Consider the following 20,607-nt stretch of genomic DNA (forward strand, 5'->3'; position numbering starts at 1 on the left):
TGCTAGGATTACAGGCGTGAGCCACCAAGCCCTGCCATAGACCTTAGATTGTTTGTGGCTATGGATTTCAGCTCTGAAGGAGCTCAGGTCTTAAAACCAACCTTAAAGGGTTTTTCCTATTGAGAAGGAAGTTTAACTTTAAGAGTTAATATGCTTTTGGGGTTTCTGGCCAGTTTGAGGGGAAGGGGAACAGAGGGAGAGATGAGGCAGAGAGAAATCAAGAAGCATAGAATGGGGGAAGAGGAGTAATAGGAACAAGGACTTTGAGTTGTGATTTGGGAGGATCTTAAAGAGAGATAGTCTTAATTTTTAAAATATTTTTCTTTCACCTTGGTCAAGAAATTTCTTAAAGATATAATTTTGCAATCTCAGTTTCTTTTGGTGGACTGTTGCATGTTTGATATTTGCTCCCTTTTTCTTCCAAGGTGCCTCTCAACTGAACAATTTTGTTACGTCAAAAGCACAGTTGTGTTGCTTTGTTTTCTTACTCAGGAACTTCTAGTGGGCACTCATTGCCTACAGATTAAAGCCTGGCACTTGGCACATTCATAGTATGATCCTCAGGTTCACGAATTTCCACAGCATGTGCCCTATTACATATGCTGCTACTCTTCTGTAGGGGAGGGAGAAGTGACTTCCCTTTATCCTTCTAGGTTCTTGGGGCTGCAAATTAAATTGACATAAGGCAGATTAACAGGAGAAAAATAATTATGTATGTTTGCACAGGAGTCCCACAAAATACGAGACTTGAAGAAAGGTCAGATGATTAAAGTTTATGTGGCATTCTGAGCTACGGAAGGGAATAGGGACTTGGGGCTTCTGGAGGTTGGTGGAGAAACAAATTATGGGAAGGTGAGGGGAAAAAAATATATGGTGAGTAAAGGTTGTCTTGTTATGCAGATAAAAAGTCTCTCAGGTGATAAAAGTTGACTAGAGTGGCCTGATATAGATATTTTTTACTAATGTAGATTTCCTTTATAGATGTGAATCTCATTTATAAAAGGGCAGATTTTCAGAGCTCTCCTTGTGTCTATGGTTTCTCAGAGTAACCAGCTCAAAATATGGCAAAGAGCTGTTTGGTCTCCTACAGTCAAATGTGGGGTGGTGTGTCCTGAACCACAATACTTGTATCCATTCTGTTTTAAACTTTTTTTCTGTTGAAAAAGATACCTTTCTAATCACTTCCTGAACCCCACAGAAAGTTACAATGCCTATTAAATTGCATTTATTTCATTTCAAATTTCCTAAGGCCCCATTTTTGCTAACTTTTTTATTGAGATATCTGAGGTCAGTAATGTCCTTGATAACTTTCCAATGACTGTATTTTCTTCTGGAAATTTATCTATTTCAATGCTAATTATGATCGGTAATTATAAGGCTTGTCATTTTCTTTTTTTAAAAATGAGCTTTTCTTATTTTAAATTAAATTTCAGTTAAAAGCTTTCTTGATCTCATTGTAAGCCTCCTGCGAAGCATATTCTTCCCAGGCTTTGTGATGTGTAATTTTTCCCAGCTATCTTCATATCCAATTGTTAGTCACATATGGAAATGTTACTTTTGTTATCCTTTACCTTCTCAGGACTTTAAAGTTTTAAGATAAATAATCTAGGTTACTTTTGGTATCATGCTTTGTTCCTTTATCAAATCAGAAAAAAAATGAGTTTGATGAGTGTTAGATATAGGCACATCCCCTTATCACATACCTTTTAGTTAGTCATGTTAGGTCATCTTTTCTTCTCTGGAGCATAAAAGTCCTGATATTATCTCTATCTCCTACGCATATTGAACACTAAAGTCTGCTGCCTTTTACTTTTGGAGCTAGAGACCTCCTTCAGAAGGCCTGTATTTTTCACTCATAGGGGTTCTCAACTCATAGTTAGGGCCAAATCTGGCTTGCAGATGGTTTTGATTATTACATTGGGTTAAAGTTTTTTGCATTGGGATGCCTTTAAGTTTTCTAGTTCATTCCTTAGTTTGCCATAGGCACCATCATTCCCTATAGTATTACACATTTAGAGGGACTTATTTGTGCTATTTTTATATTTATCAGGCTTTGGAAACAGTTTTTTATCTATCTTCATCTTACAATTTTATTTTCTTTCTATATTATTTCTTTCATTCTGTCAGGGAACCCTTAATTGTTTCTAAGAAACCACTACTGTTATTTCACATTACCTTCTTAACAACAATTTAAAGTATGTGAACACTTGATTGGTGGGTCCCTCAGGTAGGAGTATAAGCATGACACTTTCAGTACAGTCTTGGAACAGTCATTTCTCTTACACTTTAAGCCCACTGCCTAAATTTGAACATTAATCTTTTTTGGTCATGGTGAATGTTTGTTTCCAATGCTTTTTTACCAGTAAGCCAATGTTTGAGTTCAAGTTTCAATTAAAGATCCTTCTATTTGGAGTCTGTATGTGGAACCAACAACCTTTAGCAAACACAAAAGTAGCATCAGTTTCTGCATTGTAATTGCCCATAATATTTAACCCATTTCTGGCCTGTTAACCCTGGTTTGTTTGTTGCTTCTTACTCTGCACAGTGTTGCTAATCATTCTAAGAACATACAAAGTGGTTTTTTTCAGCAACATTTCTTGCTTTGGGAGTGGGTGGAGTTTCTCCTGCCTGAATTAAGGAAAAATATGAATTCAGAAAATTTAAAAGTAGATATAGATTAGCCCTTAGCTATACAGAGTTGCTTAAACTAAAGTAAAATTTAATGCTATGTGGAAATACTTATGGGTCTTAACTGAATCTAATATGTTTGAAATAATTTCAAATGGAAAGCTTCTTTTGAATAGTTAAAAAAAAATTTTAATCTGTAAAATGTATATATTCCCTTCCTCCCATTGACTCCTCTAGTGAATGTGAACAAAAATTTCAATGTTCTTTCAAAAACATTTTATTTACATAAATTGTTATACCTTTAGAGGGAATAGATTAAAATGAGTCCTGTGTATATGAAGATTGAACATCTACACTTTAACTACATCTTTTTTTGGAATGGCAAAGTTTGTTTTCATCTGGTAGTCTGTAACAAAATGCTCATCATGTTTCAAATTCAAGTTTTTGGTTTAGTGAAACAGTAATTTAAATAAGTGAGTTTTTTTAAAATTGGGGATTATGTTGATTTTAAACCTTTTTATCACAAGGAATCCTGAACATGCAAGACTTCAACTTTCTTATGTAGAGAACTTTCTTATGAAAGTTTCTTTCTTAGGACAGAAAGTCAACTTTCTTATGACTAGAGAAATCTTTCCTGTTCTGTGGCTTGGGTTAGTGTTTAGTTGTATTTTTAGTAACAGTCCTAAGTCAGTAGCTATGTAAGCACTGAATGAAGATGGAGTCACAGGGCAAACTGGGCTTGCTTCCCACAGGGAGGGCTGGGAGTGGAGCAGGAAGGAAGGCCTGTTCGGCAGTGCCTTGTGTGCAACTATGTCTGAGTAGGCAGCCGGTAACACAATGTCTCCCTTGTACAAAGTAACTCTCTTTGTGAGTGCTAAGATATGTGAGGAAAACGTATTTGGGTAAGTGAGGAAGCTTGGGATGTTTCAAAGAGATTCCTTTCGTGTTTTTGTGGTATTTGGATTTAAGGGAGTGTACTATTTGTTGCTGCAAAATACTGGCTTTGTTTTCAGTAGCATTTAGACTTTTTGAACAAGCTCTTACAGCAGGCAGATTGAAGCGTCTTATTTTCTAAAAATGTGAGCTTAATTTTAAAAATGTGATTTGTTTGTGATGAAAAGTTAATTAGTGCTTCTTGAAATCAGTAAAAAAGAATTGTGCATTCATTTTTAGGAACGAGTTCTCTACTAGGCTTAAAAAAACCAACCTTTTCTTGTCATTTTCATTCTGAAATAAGAGCCAACTTGTGATAGCGGTGAAAACCACCCCAAACTGATTACTGGTGTTTAAAATGTATATTGTTGTTTTCAAGGATAATTTGCTTGTTTTAAAACAGTGTGGCAGTTAAATGACTGTGATATAAAAGTATTATAATTTGCTTCAGTTTGAATAATATAAAGTTTAATTTTTACCGAAAGAACTGGTAATTCTTCTTCTGGAAATCTTGATTTTGTGATTAGCTAGTATAAATGGCTGGTATTTTTAGAATATTGCTTTTTTGTTTTCAGCAGCATTTAATTATCAAGCTATAAGTAGTTAACTTTTGTGGAGTGTGTACATGTTTATAGTCTTTTACTTTTGAATCTGTCTAGTGGAGTGTGACAATATGAACCGCTTTGACCGACCAGACAGAAATGTTCGGCAGTCTCAGGAAGGATTTTGGAAAAGGCCACCCCAGAGGTGGGGTGGACAGGAACATTACCACCTCAGCCATTCTGACCACTACCATCACCGTGGAAAAAGTGACTTGAGCAGGTGAGTACTGTTCTAACTTAGATTTCATTTGCTATCCTCTGATTAATTTTGAATTGTAATTTCCCTGCGCCCCTGCAACTGTTTTTGTCTGGTTTTTAGGGGCTTCAAAAAACACTTCAGGTTATATGTGGTACTAATTTGAGTAGTATATCCAATTCTTTCTTTTTGGCTTAAATCTTTTTTCATTAGCTTATCATAAATATAAATATTTTATTTATATCCAATATTTGGACTTTAAGTTGTGTGATTTTTCTGGTTCTGATTTGTGAATGATTAAATATTGACTTTGTTAAAGTTTATGGTTTTTGTAAATAATAATGTGTAAGATTAGTGCCATGTGATCTGTCTTCTTTTGTTTATGTAATAAGTTGAAATTTTAAAAATTCCACAAATAATATTAGAAACAGAAGAACATACTGTACATTGCTAGAGATCTTTTCTTTTTTGAAATATAGGATAGTCTTTAATTTGACCAGACCTTATGTGTAATGGAGCTCTGTAGTCATTCAAACCTGGGTTCGAAACCTGGCCTGGCACACATTAGTTTTGCAAGTTTAGATAATTTATTTAACTCCTCTCTATTTCAGTTTACTATCTGTAAAACATAGTTAATAATACCTTTCTCTCAGTGTTCAAGGATCAGGGTTAAACATGCCTGGAGCAGTGTCTGGTTTACAGTACATACCCAGTGGCAGTTATTATTACTAGTTTTTTCCTTTTCACTCATCTCATTCCACAAGAACTTTGAAGTCATGTTGAAACACCTTAACAATACAAATAATCAAACCTGGATAAAGAAATAATGGAAGGAAAACATGGCCCTATATAGTTCCTAAAGCAAGAAAAAAAAAAATTGTTTCTAAGATTCTTTGTAGCAAAAGCAAACTTGATTCATTGTAAGATGTACAGTGTACATGAGATAAAGAATATGTTTCTCCTGGATTGATTTGCTTTTTTGACTGAAAAACCTGAGAGAGGTTGCTTGCATGAGTTCTTAGAAGGAGAATACCTTGTGATATTTTAAACAGCTCCCAGACAGCTTCCCAAAGTAAAAATAATCATACATTTCTTAAGTCTGTTTCTTAGTTATGTTCTTCAGTGCAAGCTGCAAAGAATTCTAGTCCACCTGAGAAAAGGCAGTTCTAAAGTAGATCGTGAACCAATGATGTTCAAGTAAAATGCTATTGATATAATTCAATGCAGGGATATAGTTGAGAAGATCTGGAAGAATGTATGGAGTACATATCCTTCTAGGCATTATTTTGGCTGTTACAATTCTTGCATCTGGAATTTTGATAAGGAATGGCCATCAGAGAGTTGGTATTATCAAGAAGAATCTGATTTAATACATTTTTTCATTGCTAATAATGAAGATTATGCTTCCCTCATCTTTGACAGTCAATTGATAAAAAGCTAAATTTAGAAGCTGAACTAAAACATGAACCATTGCTTATTTTGAAGATTTATTCATCCATTAACAAATATTCATTGAGAATCTATATATCAGAGACTGTGCTAAATTTTCAAGCTGGGGTGAATTTGGAGATGGTGTGAGTGGTAAAAGCTGTGGATTGATAATCGCTTCTTGGAGCACTGTGTTGAAGATGATAAAAAGAATTCTGCAGTGAGCAAGCTCAGTAGGAATCTTTGTACTTATTAGTTGGGATATGATTCATGTGTTTGTTCCATCCCATACAAAGATGATTAGCATGTATTTCTTTCTGCCAGGATGCTCAGATTCTACGGGAAAGACGGGCATGTAGATAGTTACAGTGCGATGTTAGTACAGTACAGTGATGATGGATGCCTCAATACGATGACATATAAGGGACCCCAGGAGCATGCAGCAACTGGTTTTGTCTATGATAGTAGAATATAAAGGACGTTACTGTTGAACTGATTCTAAAAGTCTGACTGTAGAAATTGCAGAGGAGCAATTTCTGTAGGAGAAAGGTAAATATTGCAGATGGAAAGAATGGCATGTGCAAAGGCATGTAGGAAAGGTTATGACATTTTCAGAGATCTACTCTTAAGTTCACCATAGGCAGATTGCTGGGTCATTTTGAGGAATGAGTAGATGTGTTCTCTAGCTCTAGAGAACACAAAACTATTATATATGCAGTTTGAGATACAGGGTGACAAATTTCAGTTTAATCAGACTGTCCAAAATGGAATGAATTTACCTGGAGGTAGTCATCTCTGTCCTTGGGAATGACCAAGCTGAGGTTGATTATGTAGTCATCTGTCAGAAAAGTTAAGCAACATTTTCCAAAAACTGTGTTCCTTGGATGTCAACAGGTAGAGAAAAGAGAGGTTCTCTGGTCACATGAGTCTGAGAATGAAAAAATTAAATTTTTTTTTTAAAATAGTGGACTCCATGGTACCTTTATATAGTATTACGATTTTTCAAAAGATAGTAAAAGATATAATATATAGCCATTTCCAAAACATATGATGATAAATCCTTTCTGCATAGTGTATTTAGGGGACTATAATATGTGGTAGGTATCTACATTGGTAATTCTTAGTGATGAGAGAGAATTGCATAGCATTCTTAGGGGTTGCTAATCTGATTTACTTAGCACAGAGTTTCCCAACAAGTGTGCTAAAGCACACTGGTTTGTTGTGAATGGTTGGTTATAGGTTGATGAGTTTATTGATCCCCTCAAGCTTTCAGGTGGTTGTGCCGGGTTTGAGACATCTAGATCCCCCAGAGTCAATTACAGGGAGGGGTGGTATAAAAGGAAACCTTTTCTAAGACAAGAATTACCCCAACATACCTTAAAACTATTATTTTCTCTTTATACCTTAATATTAAAAAATTCGGATATACAAACCCTAGGGCCTTTTTAATATTACATGTGCAAAATCCCCTCTTCCCATTGTATAACTTCTTGAGTGTTGGTTCCCTTTCCTCTCTGTCCCTCAACTCCCATTATTATCATAGCTAATTATAGGATTATGCTTTACCCATAACTCAGAGGTGTTGGGAAGACTGGTGGTTGAGAACTACCAATCTCCATTCTCTCATATTCTCATCATAATGCTGATTTATCTTTTCACTTGGCCTAATCTTCCACTCTTCTTTTCTCCCCAGACCTCCCTTTTTTCTACATCTTCTACTATGCTATATATTAATAGAATTCTCTCACATCCTAACAAACTTACGATATTGATTTCTTTGCCTTCATTCTCCTGATTGTAACTGAAACCTAGCTCTTTCCTAAACGTACTACTTTCCCAGTAACCTTTTTACATGAAGGATTCTTATTTTCCAACTACTGTGGTACTTTGTTACTTAGAGGTGTGGTCTTTGTCCTCATTCCTCATTGTTACTTCTAAATGAAGTATTTTTACGTCCCTTTTCTTTGAGATTTTGGGCATTTGGCTGTATCATCTCCTCCTTATGATCCCTTTCAGTCGCTCACAAAAACTTGGCCTTTGACCCACTTTCCCTCATTATAAGCTTTGCTACAGTACTGAGGGACTCCAGTATTAATAATACATGATTCATTTAACCCTTTGGCTTCTTGGTTCTTTAGGAGTCTCGTATATAAGGTATGTCATCTGAGAATAGATAGTTTTACTTTTTCCTTTCCAATTTGGGCACCTTTCTTTTTTTCTTGTGCATGATTGCTATGGCTAGAACCTCTGGCACGATGTTAAGTAGAAGTGGCAAGAGCCAACAACTATGTCTTGTTTCTGATATTAGGGAGAAATTATTCAATTTTTTACTATTAAGTCTGATGTTAGCTGTGGATTTTTCTTAGATACTCTATCAGTTTGAAGAAGTTCCCTTGTATTCAGTTTGTTGACTGTTTTTAATCACGAAAAGGGTGTTGGATTTTGTCAATTGCTTTTTCTGTGTCTATTGAGATAATATTTTTTTCCCTTTTATTCTTATAATGTGGTGTATTGCATTGCCTGATTTTCAGAGGTTGAACCAACTTTGCATTTCTTGGATAATCCCCACTTGGTCATGGTATATAATCATTTTATGTGTTGCTGGATTCAATTTGCTAGTATTTTGTTGAGAGTTTTTACATATATATTCTTAAGAAGTATTGGTCTGTTGTTTTCTTGAGATGTGTTTTTCTGATTTTGGTATCAGGACCACATATATTGAACTGGGAAGTATTCCTTTCACTTCTATTTTTGGGAGGAATTTGTGAAGGATTTTTGTTAATTCTTTGAATGTTTTATAGAATTCCCAGTGAAATTGTTCAGGCCTGGGCTTTTCTTTGCAGCAAGCTTTTTGATTACTAATTTAATCTCTATAAATATTCCATAGATGTCTGTTAGGTCTTGTTGGTTTATAGTGTTGCTTAAATCTTCTATTTCCTTGTTGATCTCTATCTAATTGATCTGTCCATTATTGGAAGTAAGGTATTGAAGTTTCCAACTTCACTATATCTTTTAGGGAAGGTATGCTAGCAGCAAATTCTCTCAGTTTTTTGTTTATCTGGGAATGTATTAATTTCTTCTTTATTTTGAAGGATAGTTTTGTTGGATATAGAATTCTTCCTTGTGACTTTTGACTCCCATGCTTTCTGATGAGACATCTGCTGGTAATGCTATTGAGCATGTCTTCCACATGACGAGTCCTCCCTCATCCTACCTTCTTTGTTGCATTAAGGATTTTCACTTTTTCTTTGGTTTCAGCAGTTAAACTATGATGTGTCTAGGTTTGTCTCTCTTTTATTTTATCATACCTGGAGTTTGTTGAGCTTCTCGGATATACAGAGTAATGTTTTTCATCAAATTTGGGAAGTGTTTGGTCATTAGTTCTTCAGGTTCTTTCTGCCCCTTCCTACTTCCTACTTCCCTCTTCCCCTCCTTCTCCCCACTTCCTCTGTTTAATTAACTAAGGGAACATATGAGCATCATTCCTTGCTTGTCACAAAAATTTGAAAAGATAATTAATGGGAAAACTACTCAAATAATATTTCTCTCTCTCTCCAGGATTTGTTGTCATTGCTTTTTTATTATTGTTTACAGAATTAGTCCAGAAAAATCACTGAAGTCTGTATTTTTTTATATGTATATATTTGAAGTCTCTGCTTGGTTTACTTAATGGTCAGCTAATGATTGGAAAGAGATTTCCTTGAATGCATCGAACCAGTGGGCTCTGTCTTTGTGCTTAGGTATACTTTCAACACCTTGGTGAGTAGTTTGCAGCTCTGCTTGGCATTCTCGTCCTACTTGCTTAAAGCCTAAGACCAGCCAGAGGTGAAAGATTTGTGCCTTCTCAGGTATTTCCTTTGCATATACACAGCCTACATATGTGTATAGTCTTCTTTGTTCCCAAGAATATATTGGAACATTTCAAAGCCTTCTGTGGACATTTCATTCTCAGAATTCCTTTTGTTTTATTTTTTTTGTCAGCTTTTTGTTTGCCCCAGCTGGTATATCGTACTCTCAGGCAGCTGAGATTTTAAGCATTTGCCACTGATTTTTTTTCCCAACAAATGTACTAGGGATAAGGCTGTTCCAACTGACCAAGCTCTGAATCAGCTCAAATAAAACAACTCCTGAGAATGGGCTTTTTCTGAGGAGCTGCCAGACAGGTCAAATAGTAACAATTCTCTGGGAATGGTGCCTTTTAGGGAGTTCTAAACTCATTTTGCCCCCCCAGCTGCTAGTGACTGCTGGATTTCACTGCTACCATGCTTGTAAGGTTCTTGGTTTTCAAACTATCACAGAGCTAAAGAGATAGGCATGGCAATAGGATAAATTAAAATGCCACAAAGCCTGCTGTTCTCACCGAGATTCAGCCATTTTCATTGAATAAATGCTCCTCAGTTATTGCAAGCATTTGATTGATTTCCAGAGTTCTCAAAAAGTTGATTTTGACAAATTTGCCAGTGTTCTCAGTGCTTTTATGGAGGAATGGATTTTTGGAGATCTTTATTCTGCCATCCTGGAAGTGCTTCTCTTCCTTTAGTCATGCCTCTCCCCACTTTAAATTAATGAACATCATTTTTTATAGAGCAGTTTTAGGTTTACAGAAAAATTGAGCAGAAAGTACAGAGTTCTCATATACTTCCTCACTTTCTCTTATACACATAGTTTCTACTATTCACATCTTGCATTATTGTGGTATATTTGTCACAAGTGATGAGTCAATGTTGATACTTCATTATTAACTAAAATCCATAGTTTACATTAGGGTTCACTCTGTGTTGAACATTTTATGGGCCTTGACACACACACACATCATCTACCATTATAATATTATACAGAATAGTTTTACTGTCCTTGAGATTCTGTGTGCTCCACTTATTCATCCCTACCTTCCTGCCCCTGAACTGGAAACCACTGATCCTTTTGCTATGTCCATAGTTTTACCCTTTCCAGAATGCCATATAGCTGGAAGCAGACAGTAGATAGCCTTTTCATATCAGCTTCTTTCACTTAGAAATATACATCTAAGGTTCCGCTATATCTTTTTGCGGCTTGATAGTTCATTTTTAGAAAGTTACTGAATAATATTCAATTGTATGGATATACCACAGTTTGTTTATTCATTCACTTACTGAAGAACATATTGGTTGCCTCGAAGTTTTGGCAATTATGAATAAAATTGCTGTAAACACTTATGTGTAAGTTTTTGCATGGGTGTAAGTTTTTAGCTCACTTCAGTAAACATCAAGGAGTGCTATTGCTGGACCATATGGGAAACATATGTTTAATTTGGTAAGAAACTGCCAAACTGTCTTCCAAAGTGGCTGTACCATTTTGCATTTCCATCAGCTATGAATAAGAGGTTCTGTTACTGTTCCATATCCTCATCAGCCTTTGGGACTGGGCTTTCGATATTAGTCATTAGGTATGTAGTGGTATTTTGTTGTTGTTTTAATTTACAATTCCTAAATGGTATGATGTTGAACATTTTTTCACATGCTTATTTGCTATCTCTGTATCTTCTTTGGTAAGATGTCTGTTTAGATCTTTGTCTATTTTGAAATTGGGTTATTTGTCCTCTTACTGTTGAGTTTTAAGAGTTCATCGTATATGTTAGATACCAGTCCTTTATCAGATAAATGTTTTGCAAATATTTTCTTCCACTCCGTGGCTTGTCTTATTCTCTTAACGGTGTTCTTCACAGAGCAGACTTAAAAATTTTATGTATTCCAACATTTATTTTTTCTTTCCTGGATTGCACTTTTTGTGTCTAAAAAGTCATTGCGAAATCCAAGGTCACATAGATTTTCTCCCTTTTTATTTTGTAGGAATTTTATAGATTTGCATTTTACATTTAGGCCTTTGATCCATTTTGAGTTAATTTTTGTGAAAGATTTAAAGTCTTTTTTTTTTTTTTGCATGTGGCTGTCCAGTTGTTGCAGTCCCATTTGTTGAAAAGACTATCATTTCTCTATCAGAGACCATCCTTTGAACTGCCTTTGCTCCTTTGTCAAAGATCAGTTGACCATATTTATGTGAGTCTATATTTGAGCTCTGTTATCTTCAGTTGATCTCTTTGTTCTTTCACCAATACCATGCTATCTTGGTTACTGTGTAGTAGCTTTATATAGTAAGTCTCAAAGTTAAGTAGTGTCAGTCCTCTGAATTTTCTCTTCAATATTGTGTCAGCTATTCTGGGTCTTTTGCCTATTCTTACAGAAACTTTAGAATCACTTTTATAACATCTACAAAATAACTTGCTGGAATTTTAGTTGGAATTGTGTCGAATCTAGCATTTTAAAAATATAACTATGCACCAGGCGCAGTGGCTCATGTCTGTAATCCTAGCACTTTGGGAGGCTGAGGCAGAGGATCACTTGAGGCTAGGAGTTCAAGACCAGCCTGGGTGAGAGTGAGACTCTATTTCTACAAAAAATAAAAAAATTAGCCAGGTATGGTGGCAAGTACTTGTAAGTCCCATCTACCCAGGAGGCTGAGGCAGGATGATGGCTTATTGCTTGAGCCCAGGAGTTGGAGTCTGCAGTGAGCTATGATGATGCCACTGCACTTTAGCCCAGGCAACAGAGTGAAACCCTGTCTCAAAAAAAAACAAAAACAAACAAACAAAAAAAAAACACTCACACACACATATTTATGTATAGAAAAAACTATGAACATAAAAATACATAATTTAATTTTTAATATAAAGTTTTTATTAATGGTAAGAAAAGAAAGATTTTATGAAGTCAGAATTGTGACTCTGATTAGGTAAGAAATGAGGAAAAATCTCTCCCTCTCTCTCATATACACATACACACACAAGGGCACACAGACACAAACATCTGCACTCACTAGTCTAACCTATGAATCACAAACTTTAAGATTAGCACAAATCACACATCTTAGTAATCAAGAAGTACTGTTGGAAACGAGGAAGAGTTTCTGTTGGAAATGAAGAATAAAGTTATTTGTAAGTATATGGGTGTAGTCATTTAATTTGGGGAAATTCCTTTAAAACTATGATAAATAATTATGCAAACGGTGTGCTTTTTAGGCTTGTGGGTTGAATATCTGGTGCTGCTACTGTATGTAGATTAATTTAAGTGTGTAAAAAAACGGTTATCTCTTCAAGATTCATTTCTTTAGTTTGCATTCAATTTTTTTCTTGTTGATTTTATTGGCAGTACTTAAAGAACAACATTAAATAATATTGGTGCTAGTGGGCATTTCTTTCTTATGCTTCTGTAACCACTGAACTCATTTTTGCCTTCACCCCTAGTTCAGTTCCTCATGGCCACCAGCCGTCCTGGACTGTGATTGGCCACATAGGTTCTCTCTTTACTAACACACTGCTAGCATTCTAGTGTATTCATACTACAGCTCACAGTTTTCTGTTGCTTTCACTGCTTGATATTCGTGCTTGAAATCCATGATTGTTAAATTTGTACACAAGTATATATTGGTAACTGTCAACTTAATGCAGAGTATTATGGCCAGTAATTCTCCTTTGTTTCATGTTTATTTTTTTTTACTCTCGTTACACCTTTACTTCTGGATTTATGCCTTCAGTCTTAGAAAGTGATTTTACTTCCTGTTCTGTTTGTGAAATTCATTTTCTCATTTGTAAACTACGTCGTCTTCTCAGAATCTTAAATCTCAAAATCTTTAGTATCTTTCTGTCCTATGTTCCCCCCTTATCTTCATAGTCTCCTTTCATTTTTTGAAAATAACCTCTGTTATATACTTGCTTTCTGTTCCATCTTTGTCTTTCTGCCTCTTAGACTTCTTAGTTATATTAATTTTTTTCCTTGCAAACTTCAAATGTTCATCTAGTGACATTTTATGTTATTTTGAACTTACTGTCAGATGGTTTAGCAACAAATACATAGATACAAAGCAGGCAAGTGGGTCAGTATTTTAATAGTAAATATAGGTGAAAGGTATGGATGTTCATTTTAGTATTCTTTAGATATTTCTATTTGAAAAAATTTTAATATAAAGAAGTTAGAAGTTATTAATAACATAGTAATTTTTAAAAATTTAATATTTACTATGTATCATGCACCATCCCACACACTTTAACATATATTACTTCATTTAATCCTTATACAAACCTAAGGAGGTAAGTACTGTTATTATCCCCATTTTATAGATGAGGAAAATGAAGCATAGAGGGATTAAGTAACTTGCCATGTATGCTAGTAAGTAACAGCGGAATTTGAATTTAGATGATCTGTGCAGGTAATATAAAAATGAGTAAGATATGGGTCTGTTTCCAAAGGGCTTATAATCCAATTAGAGTTGACAAGTATGTAGATTTCTTTATAATGTAGAATAAATTCAGGATCATAAATGTAGGTTTATATCTAGTTGAGGGGATCAGGAAAGACTTCTTAAGGAAGTAGCATTTCAATAGTAGGAGAAAATACGAATTTAGTTTTGAATCTCATGGTGAAGGTATTTGAAATGCAACCTAAGGCATATGAACTTTATTCCGTAGGCAGTAGAGAACATTAAGAGTTAAAGAAACTGTGGCCCAAAGCTATTAAGTATTTTTAATAGCTAATTACTGTCAGCCAGGATTTAAACCTAAATCCGAGGCCAGAGCTGACTTTTTAATCTTCTGTAGCTTTTCTAGATGCCAGTTCTTTGTTCTCATATTCAGTTAATGATAAAGACTTTTGGCTCTTGAAACATTTTTAATTCATTAGTTCCATGCATTTGGTTGACATTTACATCAACCTATTACTAGTCTGTATTCCACATCTGCCTGATTCTCATGTGGTAGACTCTAGACTAGTCTCTTTCCGTTTTCTTCCTCCTTGAATATTTCTTTTCCTCAATTAGCTAAATAAGAAGTAAATTTTAATTTGATTATTAATTGGGACAGTTTATAATGTGATTACTCCCAGATTATAATTCTAAAGCAGTGCTTTTATCATGTCACAACTACAGAATTTTAGAATCTCAGAAATGTAAGCTTTAAAAAAAAAACAAACCTAGTGGTTAAAATACATGATGTTTTTTACCTATTCAGTGTAAAACCAAAAAAACAAAATCAAAAATTTCAGAACTCAGATATAAAGGAAAAGAATAAACAGTCCATCCTTAATGAGTTTATAATTTGGCATGAATTGCAAACAAACACAGTATTCTGTGATAAATACTATAATGGGACACAGTACAAGGCTCTATAAGCACACTTAGGGAAGTACCAAGTCCTGCCTTAGGGGATTAAGGAAGCTTTTCCTGAAGAATTGCCAACTAATTTAAGATGAAGAGGAGTTATTCAGATCAAGTGCACAGTGGAGAACAGGATGGGGAGACTGGCAACGACTGCCCAGAGGTTGAGGACATGGGTTTGGAGATGAGGGAGATTGTAGCAAGCTTTGGGAATTTCAGGTAATTAGCTGTGGAGTAAGAAGTCTCTCCAAGGGAGGCAAGTGTGTTGGGAGAAGTTGAATAAATAGGATTCAAGCTATCTGCGGCATCATAAAGCCATATTTAAAAGTCTCCTTGACCCTAGAAAACATGCCTTGCACTTTATGCCATTACTTTTCTTTCTTTCTTTTTTCTAGAAAGCCTTAGCCTTTCATTTCAGTCAGACTCACACCTCATACTTTGTAGTTCATTCCAAGTTCTTTCCTACCCAGAAAAATTTCCCAAAGAATGTCAGTGTTTTCCTCTGAAAATATAGTTCTTTTCATCTCTACTATTCATTTTCCAGGTGATTCTATCTTTATTTCTTAACTTTTTTAACTTTTTATTACTATACATTTTTCAATATACCAAGTAAGGATTGTCCATCTTGTCAGTCATAGATGGGTAAATTCATATAATTAATTGAGCAGTATTTGAAATTTAATAATTCAACAATATTTCGAACCAATAAAATGAAGCAGAATTATATGGGACCAAATTACTTATGGATCAACAATTTAAAAATTCTTAAAATACGTTTTTCTTGGGTTAAAAGAAAGGCCTGAAATACTGCTGAGCAGTAGTTTCAAAGTAAAATAATCTTGTGAAAACCAACCTTGTGCTGAATATTTGAGAAGTCGGAGATTTGGGAATATTTGTTGAAAACTAGAAAATTTAGTAGAAACTATATTTTTACATTTTTAATATGGTTGAAATTTAATGCATTGTTACTTTTGCAAATTTAATGCATGATGAATTTAATCCTGATATGTTAAAAGAGCCATTATATTGAAGATAATACTTTTTGGCATGTTATTTAGATATTAGGATTTCACATATACAATAAGTTTTATCATAATTTAAGAACCAGCTGGAATTATGTGTAATGTGAATGCAGTAATTTTTAAATTGCTGTAGTTATGACTTCTGGTTAAAACATTGTGTTTTTCACTCCCATGACACACGTTATCCCTAATTTTTTCCTCTTACTTGGCATGTATATTATTGTATGGAACTGAAGGGTAGTATAAATTTTTTAGAGTAGATTTTTTTAATGCAGTATAAGATTAAGAAATATGTGGTGTATATAAGACTTTTATAAAAGCTTATTTAATCTGTATTGGAAAATAATTTATCCACACTGTAAGAACAAAAGAAAGAAGAAATAACAGTTTGTCTGTCTTAACTGCCTGCTGGGAATTTGAAGACATGGGAGTCCAAGAATGTGTACAAGCCGGGAACTAATGTAGGTAGCATAATTATGGCGCTAAAAAAGGTGTGCAGCTTAAGAGACCAAGCAAAGTAAAAAACTAAAGAGTAGGCAATCAGTGTAGAAAAGGAAGAATAAGCAATATATTTTTCCAGGTAAGGTCTTTCCAGATAAGAAAGACCTTTTTTTCTATTCTGGTTCCTAAGGAAGAAGGTTTATTCAACCGATGTGTAAAATACACAAAGGTGAAGTGGGTGTGTGTTTGGGGGGATACAGAATATAATTCTTTTAATGACAAGTACAGCTGATTTCACCCTTTGGTGGAGACACATTTAGTGACTAGTGACTAAAGTGAGTACAAATCAAGACTTTGTGATGATGATAAATGATTTGTAATGTTCATTGCAGTAATTTCATTACCTTTATTTCTTTCTGAAATTGTATATCTTTTCCTTCCACCTTCTTCCCCTGCCCTTCCAGAGGCTCTCCCTATAGAGAATCTCCTTTGGGTCATTTTGAAAGCTATGGAGGAACCCCCTTTTTCCAGGCTCAGAAGATGTTTATAGATGTACCAGAGAATACAGTGATATTGGATGAGATGACTCTCCGGCACATGGTCCAAGACTGCACTGCCGTAAAAACTCAGTTACTCAAACTGAAACGTCTCCTGCATCAGGTGAGTACAAATGAACATTTCCAGCTCTGATATTTTGAATTGCAAATGGATTGACTTTACTTTTAAAAAAAAAATAAAGTGACTTGAATTTCTCATGTCTATTTAGATTTCTATTGAAATAATGCTTGTAAATAATACATAATAGAAACTTGGTAGTGGGGAGAAAAAACCCATGGGATTTTGCATGATAGTGTCAATACACAGTCCCTGGTATGTATGAACTATGTGATATTTGGTAAGCCAATCTCTCTGCTTTTGTTTCCTCATTTTCATATTATCTACATTGTAAGGTTGTCAAGAGAATCAGAAATAGTAGTTGTATATTGAGTAACCTAATACCTGAAACGCAGTAGGCATTCAGTATTCAGTGGCTACCACTATAATTTCAGCTAAGTGGAAAATAAGAAGCAGCAGTTTTTCTTACGTAATGATAGTCATATAATTTAATTTTTGTTTGGGATCTTCAAGTTTAATTTTTTCCAGTCCTTTTATTTATTTATATATTTTGAGAATATCTAGACTCATAGCAGGGATGTCACTTGTCCAAAGTCATAGGATGAACTGATGTTAGAACTGGCTTCTGATTCAACAGTACTTTCTTTGTTTAAGCACTTAGTTAGCACTTACAGACAAGGTCAAGTGCATAGCAGAAAACCAAGGAATAAAATACCAGTTTTAAACTGTGGATACCTTTGGTTTTAAATCTATATTTGTATTTTGTACAGTAGCCAAATTTAGCTTAAAACTATGTTTGAGAAAGAACAGGTTGACTTCTCTCTGTTGCTCAATTTCCATTCTCAACACCTTCCTCAGGGTTGTATATTTTAGCTTCATATGAACAGGGAACCAAATTTTAGAATTCCTCATGGCCATCAAAGCCAAACTCATGGTATATGCCCAGGAAAGATTAGTTGAAGTGAAGTTTAGGTCCGTGTTAGTAATGACGGTTAGTGTAAATATTCTGTTAAAGCCATGGAAATTGTTTTATGTCATTGGGTTATGGATTTTCTGGACTAATGCTCTCCATCCTTGTGGATATTTGACTGCTTTTTGAAAAGAAACTTTTCTGTGCTAAGGCTAGGAGCAAGAGAGTCGAGAATACTTTTTGGATCTGGGAATGTTACACTTCTCCTGAGGTAGAAAGAGATTCCATGATTGAAGTATGCAGTCATAGAGCTTACAACTTAGTTTAACTATAACTAGAAGATAGGCTTTGATGTACAGAGTTTCTCTGCTGGCTGGTCAGGGGAGAAGGTTTTCTGATCAGGAGCTTCAACGTCAAAGGAAACAGGAGGTAGGAAAGGGTGGGAAATAGCTAAAATATGTTAAATATCTACTGTGAGCCCAGTCATTGTACTAGCAGTATCATATGTTTAAATATCAGCTAATAAGACTGGGCCACCTCTAATAATGAGAGAAAGAGTATAATACAGGTGAGAGTAGTGAATTGGTAACCAATGATTAGTCCCATAAAAATAAAAAAAATGTTTTTTGAGGTACTTTAAAGTAAATCTCTTAAGGGTTCTTTTCTGTCACTATGGCCTTTGAAATTTTAGGTAATACACACTGCTCAAATTGGCTTTACTTTTTGTTTATGTAGTGAAAACAAAATTAGGAGAAGAAAATTGCAGAATCCTTTTAGGGCATCTTTAAAGTTTCCCAAATGCTGATAGAAGTTAAAAGCTGAATGAGCCCAAGATTTCATATAACTACCTCTTTTAACTTTTCTCCTTTTTAATTTTACTAAATTAAAAAAAAATCAATGCGATACCTGGTTTTTAAAAAATTTACATACTATCCAAAGGCTTAATGAAAAAAATAGTATTTTTGGCTCCTTCCCCACTTCAACCTGTTAGAATCAGAACAGGTTACTACCCAAAGCTTCTCTAGAGCTGTTATGCAGGGACTTTCTTTTGCCTCAGTCTGCTATTTCCTAGATAGCATATCTTCATTTTCTCTAGGTTACTCTCTCATTTTGCTGTAGTATATCCTTAATTTACTGTAGTATATCCTTAATTTACTTCCAAGAGAAGATGACTGGATGGCAAACTTTTTAAATTACTGCATTACTGAAAATCTCTTTATTCTCCTGTCACATTTTAGTGATATTAATAGTTTGGCTGGTATGGAATAATTTGGCTATGATAGAAGAGAGTTTTCCCTTAGAAATTTGAAGACATTTCTTTTCTAGGAACTTGTTTAGACATTGGGAAGCTTACTATACATTCTGATCCATTTTACATTATATTTCTCCCTTTCTCACCGGGAGATTTTAATCTTTTATTTCTGGCATTCTCCAGTTTCACAGTGATATCCTGGGATTTGAGTTTTGTTGTAGTTGGTTAGTTGGTTGTTTTCCACTTGACGTTTTGGCAGTTAGTGCCTCTTTGGAGATTAATGCAGTATGAAATTTTATTATGTTATTTCTGTGACTATTTTATTTCCCCCATTTTCTCTGGAATTTTTAGTAACCAGAATCTAGAACTTCAGAATTGAATCTTTTGATATTTTTATTTTTTCTTTTCTTTTGGTTTGGTTATGTTTTCTAGTATATTTTCTCAACTTTACTTTGCAGCTCTCTATTTTTATTTAACTGTTTATCTTGGCAATCGTATTTGCAATTTCTAAGAACTCTTTATTGTATGTTATTTCTTAATCATATCAATTAATTATTTTTTCAGGAATTTTATTAAGTAGAGAGTTTCTGTTTGTTCTGTTTTGTTATTAAGAATTCTGAGGCTCCCTGCATTCTCTCTTTATACATGGTTACTTTGTTCTTTATGTTTATTTTGGTTTCTCTTTCTTTTTGAATATTTTTTCAAATTTGTATTGATTATTAATATTTAAGAGTGAGAAAGTAAAAAGTTGATTCTGGACTATTTGTACATGGTCTGGGCTTGTCAACTAGCTGGTGGGCAAGTTCATTTTACAGTGATGGATGGATGTAGGTGGACCCTCAGTATCTACTAAGTGAAGGACTTTTCCTTCTGAGTTGGTTGTAGTTTCTGTAGAGAAGAAACCTCTGTTTTTTTATTTTTTGTTTTTTTTGCTGGGAATAAAGGTAGAAGCCTGGGAGTATGTTCATTCCTTATGCAGATTTTCAATTATTTAAGATTAGTAATACCCACATTTTTAAAAATGAGGGATCATAAACTTACCTTTTTCTGTATCTGACAAGACAGGTGATAGAAGAATAAGAGAAGAAGAAACCAGGCAAAATCATAAGGTTGAACATTCTGTAGGAAAAGTAGTGAGATTTCTTTAACTTGTTAGCATCCTAAAAAGATAGTGGGGGAAGGTGACAGTGCTACGTTAAAAGAAATGTAAGGGACAGCTAGCTACAGTGTGAGATTTTTAATTGGATGTTGGTTTGGATAGATTAGTTGTGAAAGACATTTTAGGTTAGTTGGGGAAATTTGAATATGGCCTATACATTAGAGGAGATAGAAATTTACTGAAATGGAAAGGCGGAGGTTGTTGATTGAAGAAAGCAGGTTATAAAGCAGTATGTACA

General features: G+C 34.5%; 1 protein-coding gene across 2 annotated transcripts in view; it reads left to right on the forward strand.

Moving 5' to 3' along the window:
- The window catches only part of CCSER2 (coiled-coil serine rich protein 2), a 168,921-nt gene that overhangs the window by 76,664 nt on the left and 71,650 nt on the right, over positions 1-20,607 (forward strand). For both annotated transcript variants that reach the window (XM_069459967.1, XM_069459968.1), the window contains exons 5-6: positions 4,221-4,383; positions 16,898-17,093. In XM_069459967.1, coding sequence (XP_069316068.1) covers positions 4,221-4,383; positions 16,898-17,093 — 359 coding nt within the window. The remainder of the gene's footprint in view (positions 1-4,220; positions 4,384-16,897; positions 17,094-20,607) is intronic.

The sequence above is a fragment of the Eulemur rufifrons genome, chromosome 28 (assembly GCF_041146395.1).
Source record: "Eulemur rufifrons isolate Redbay chromosome 28, OSU_ERuf_1, whole genome shotgun sequence".
Lineage (NCBI taxonomy): Eukaryota > Metazoa > Chordata > Mammalia > Primates > Lemuridae > Eulemur > Eulemur rufifrons.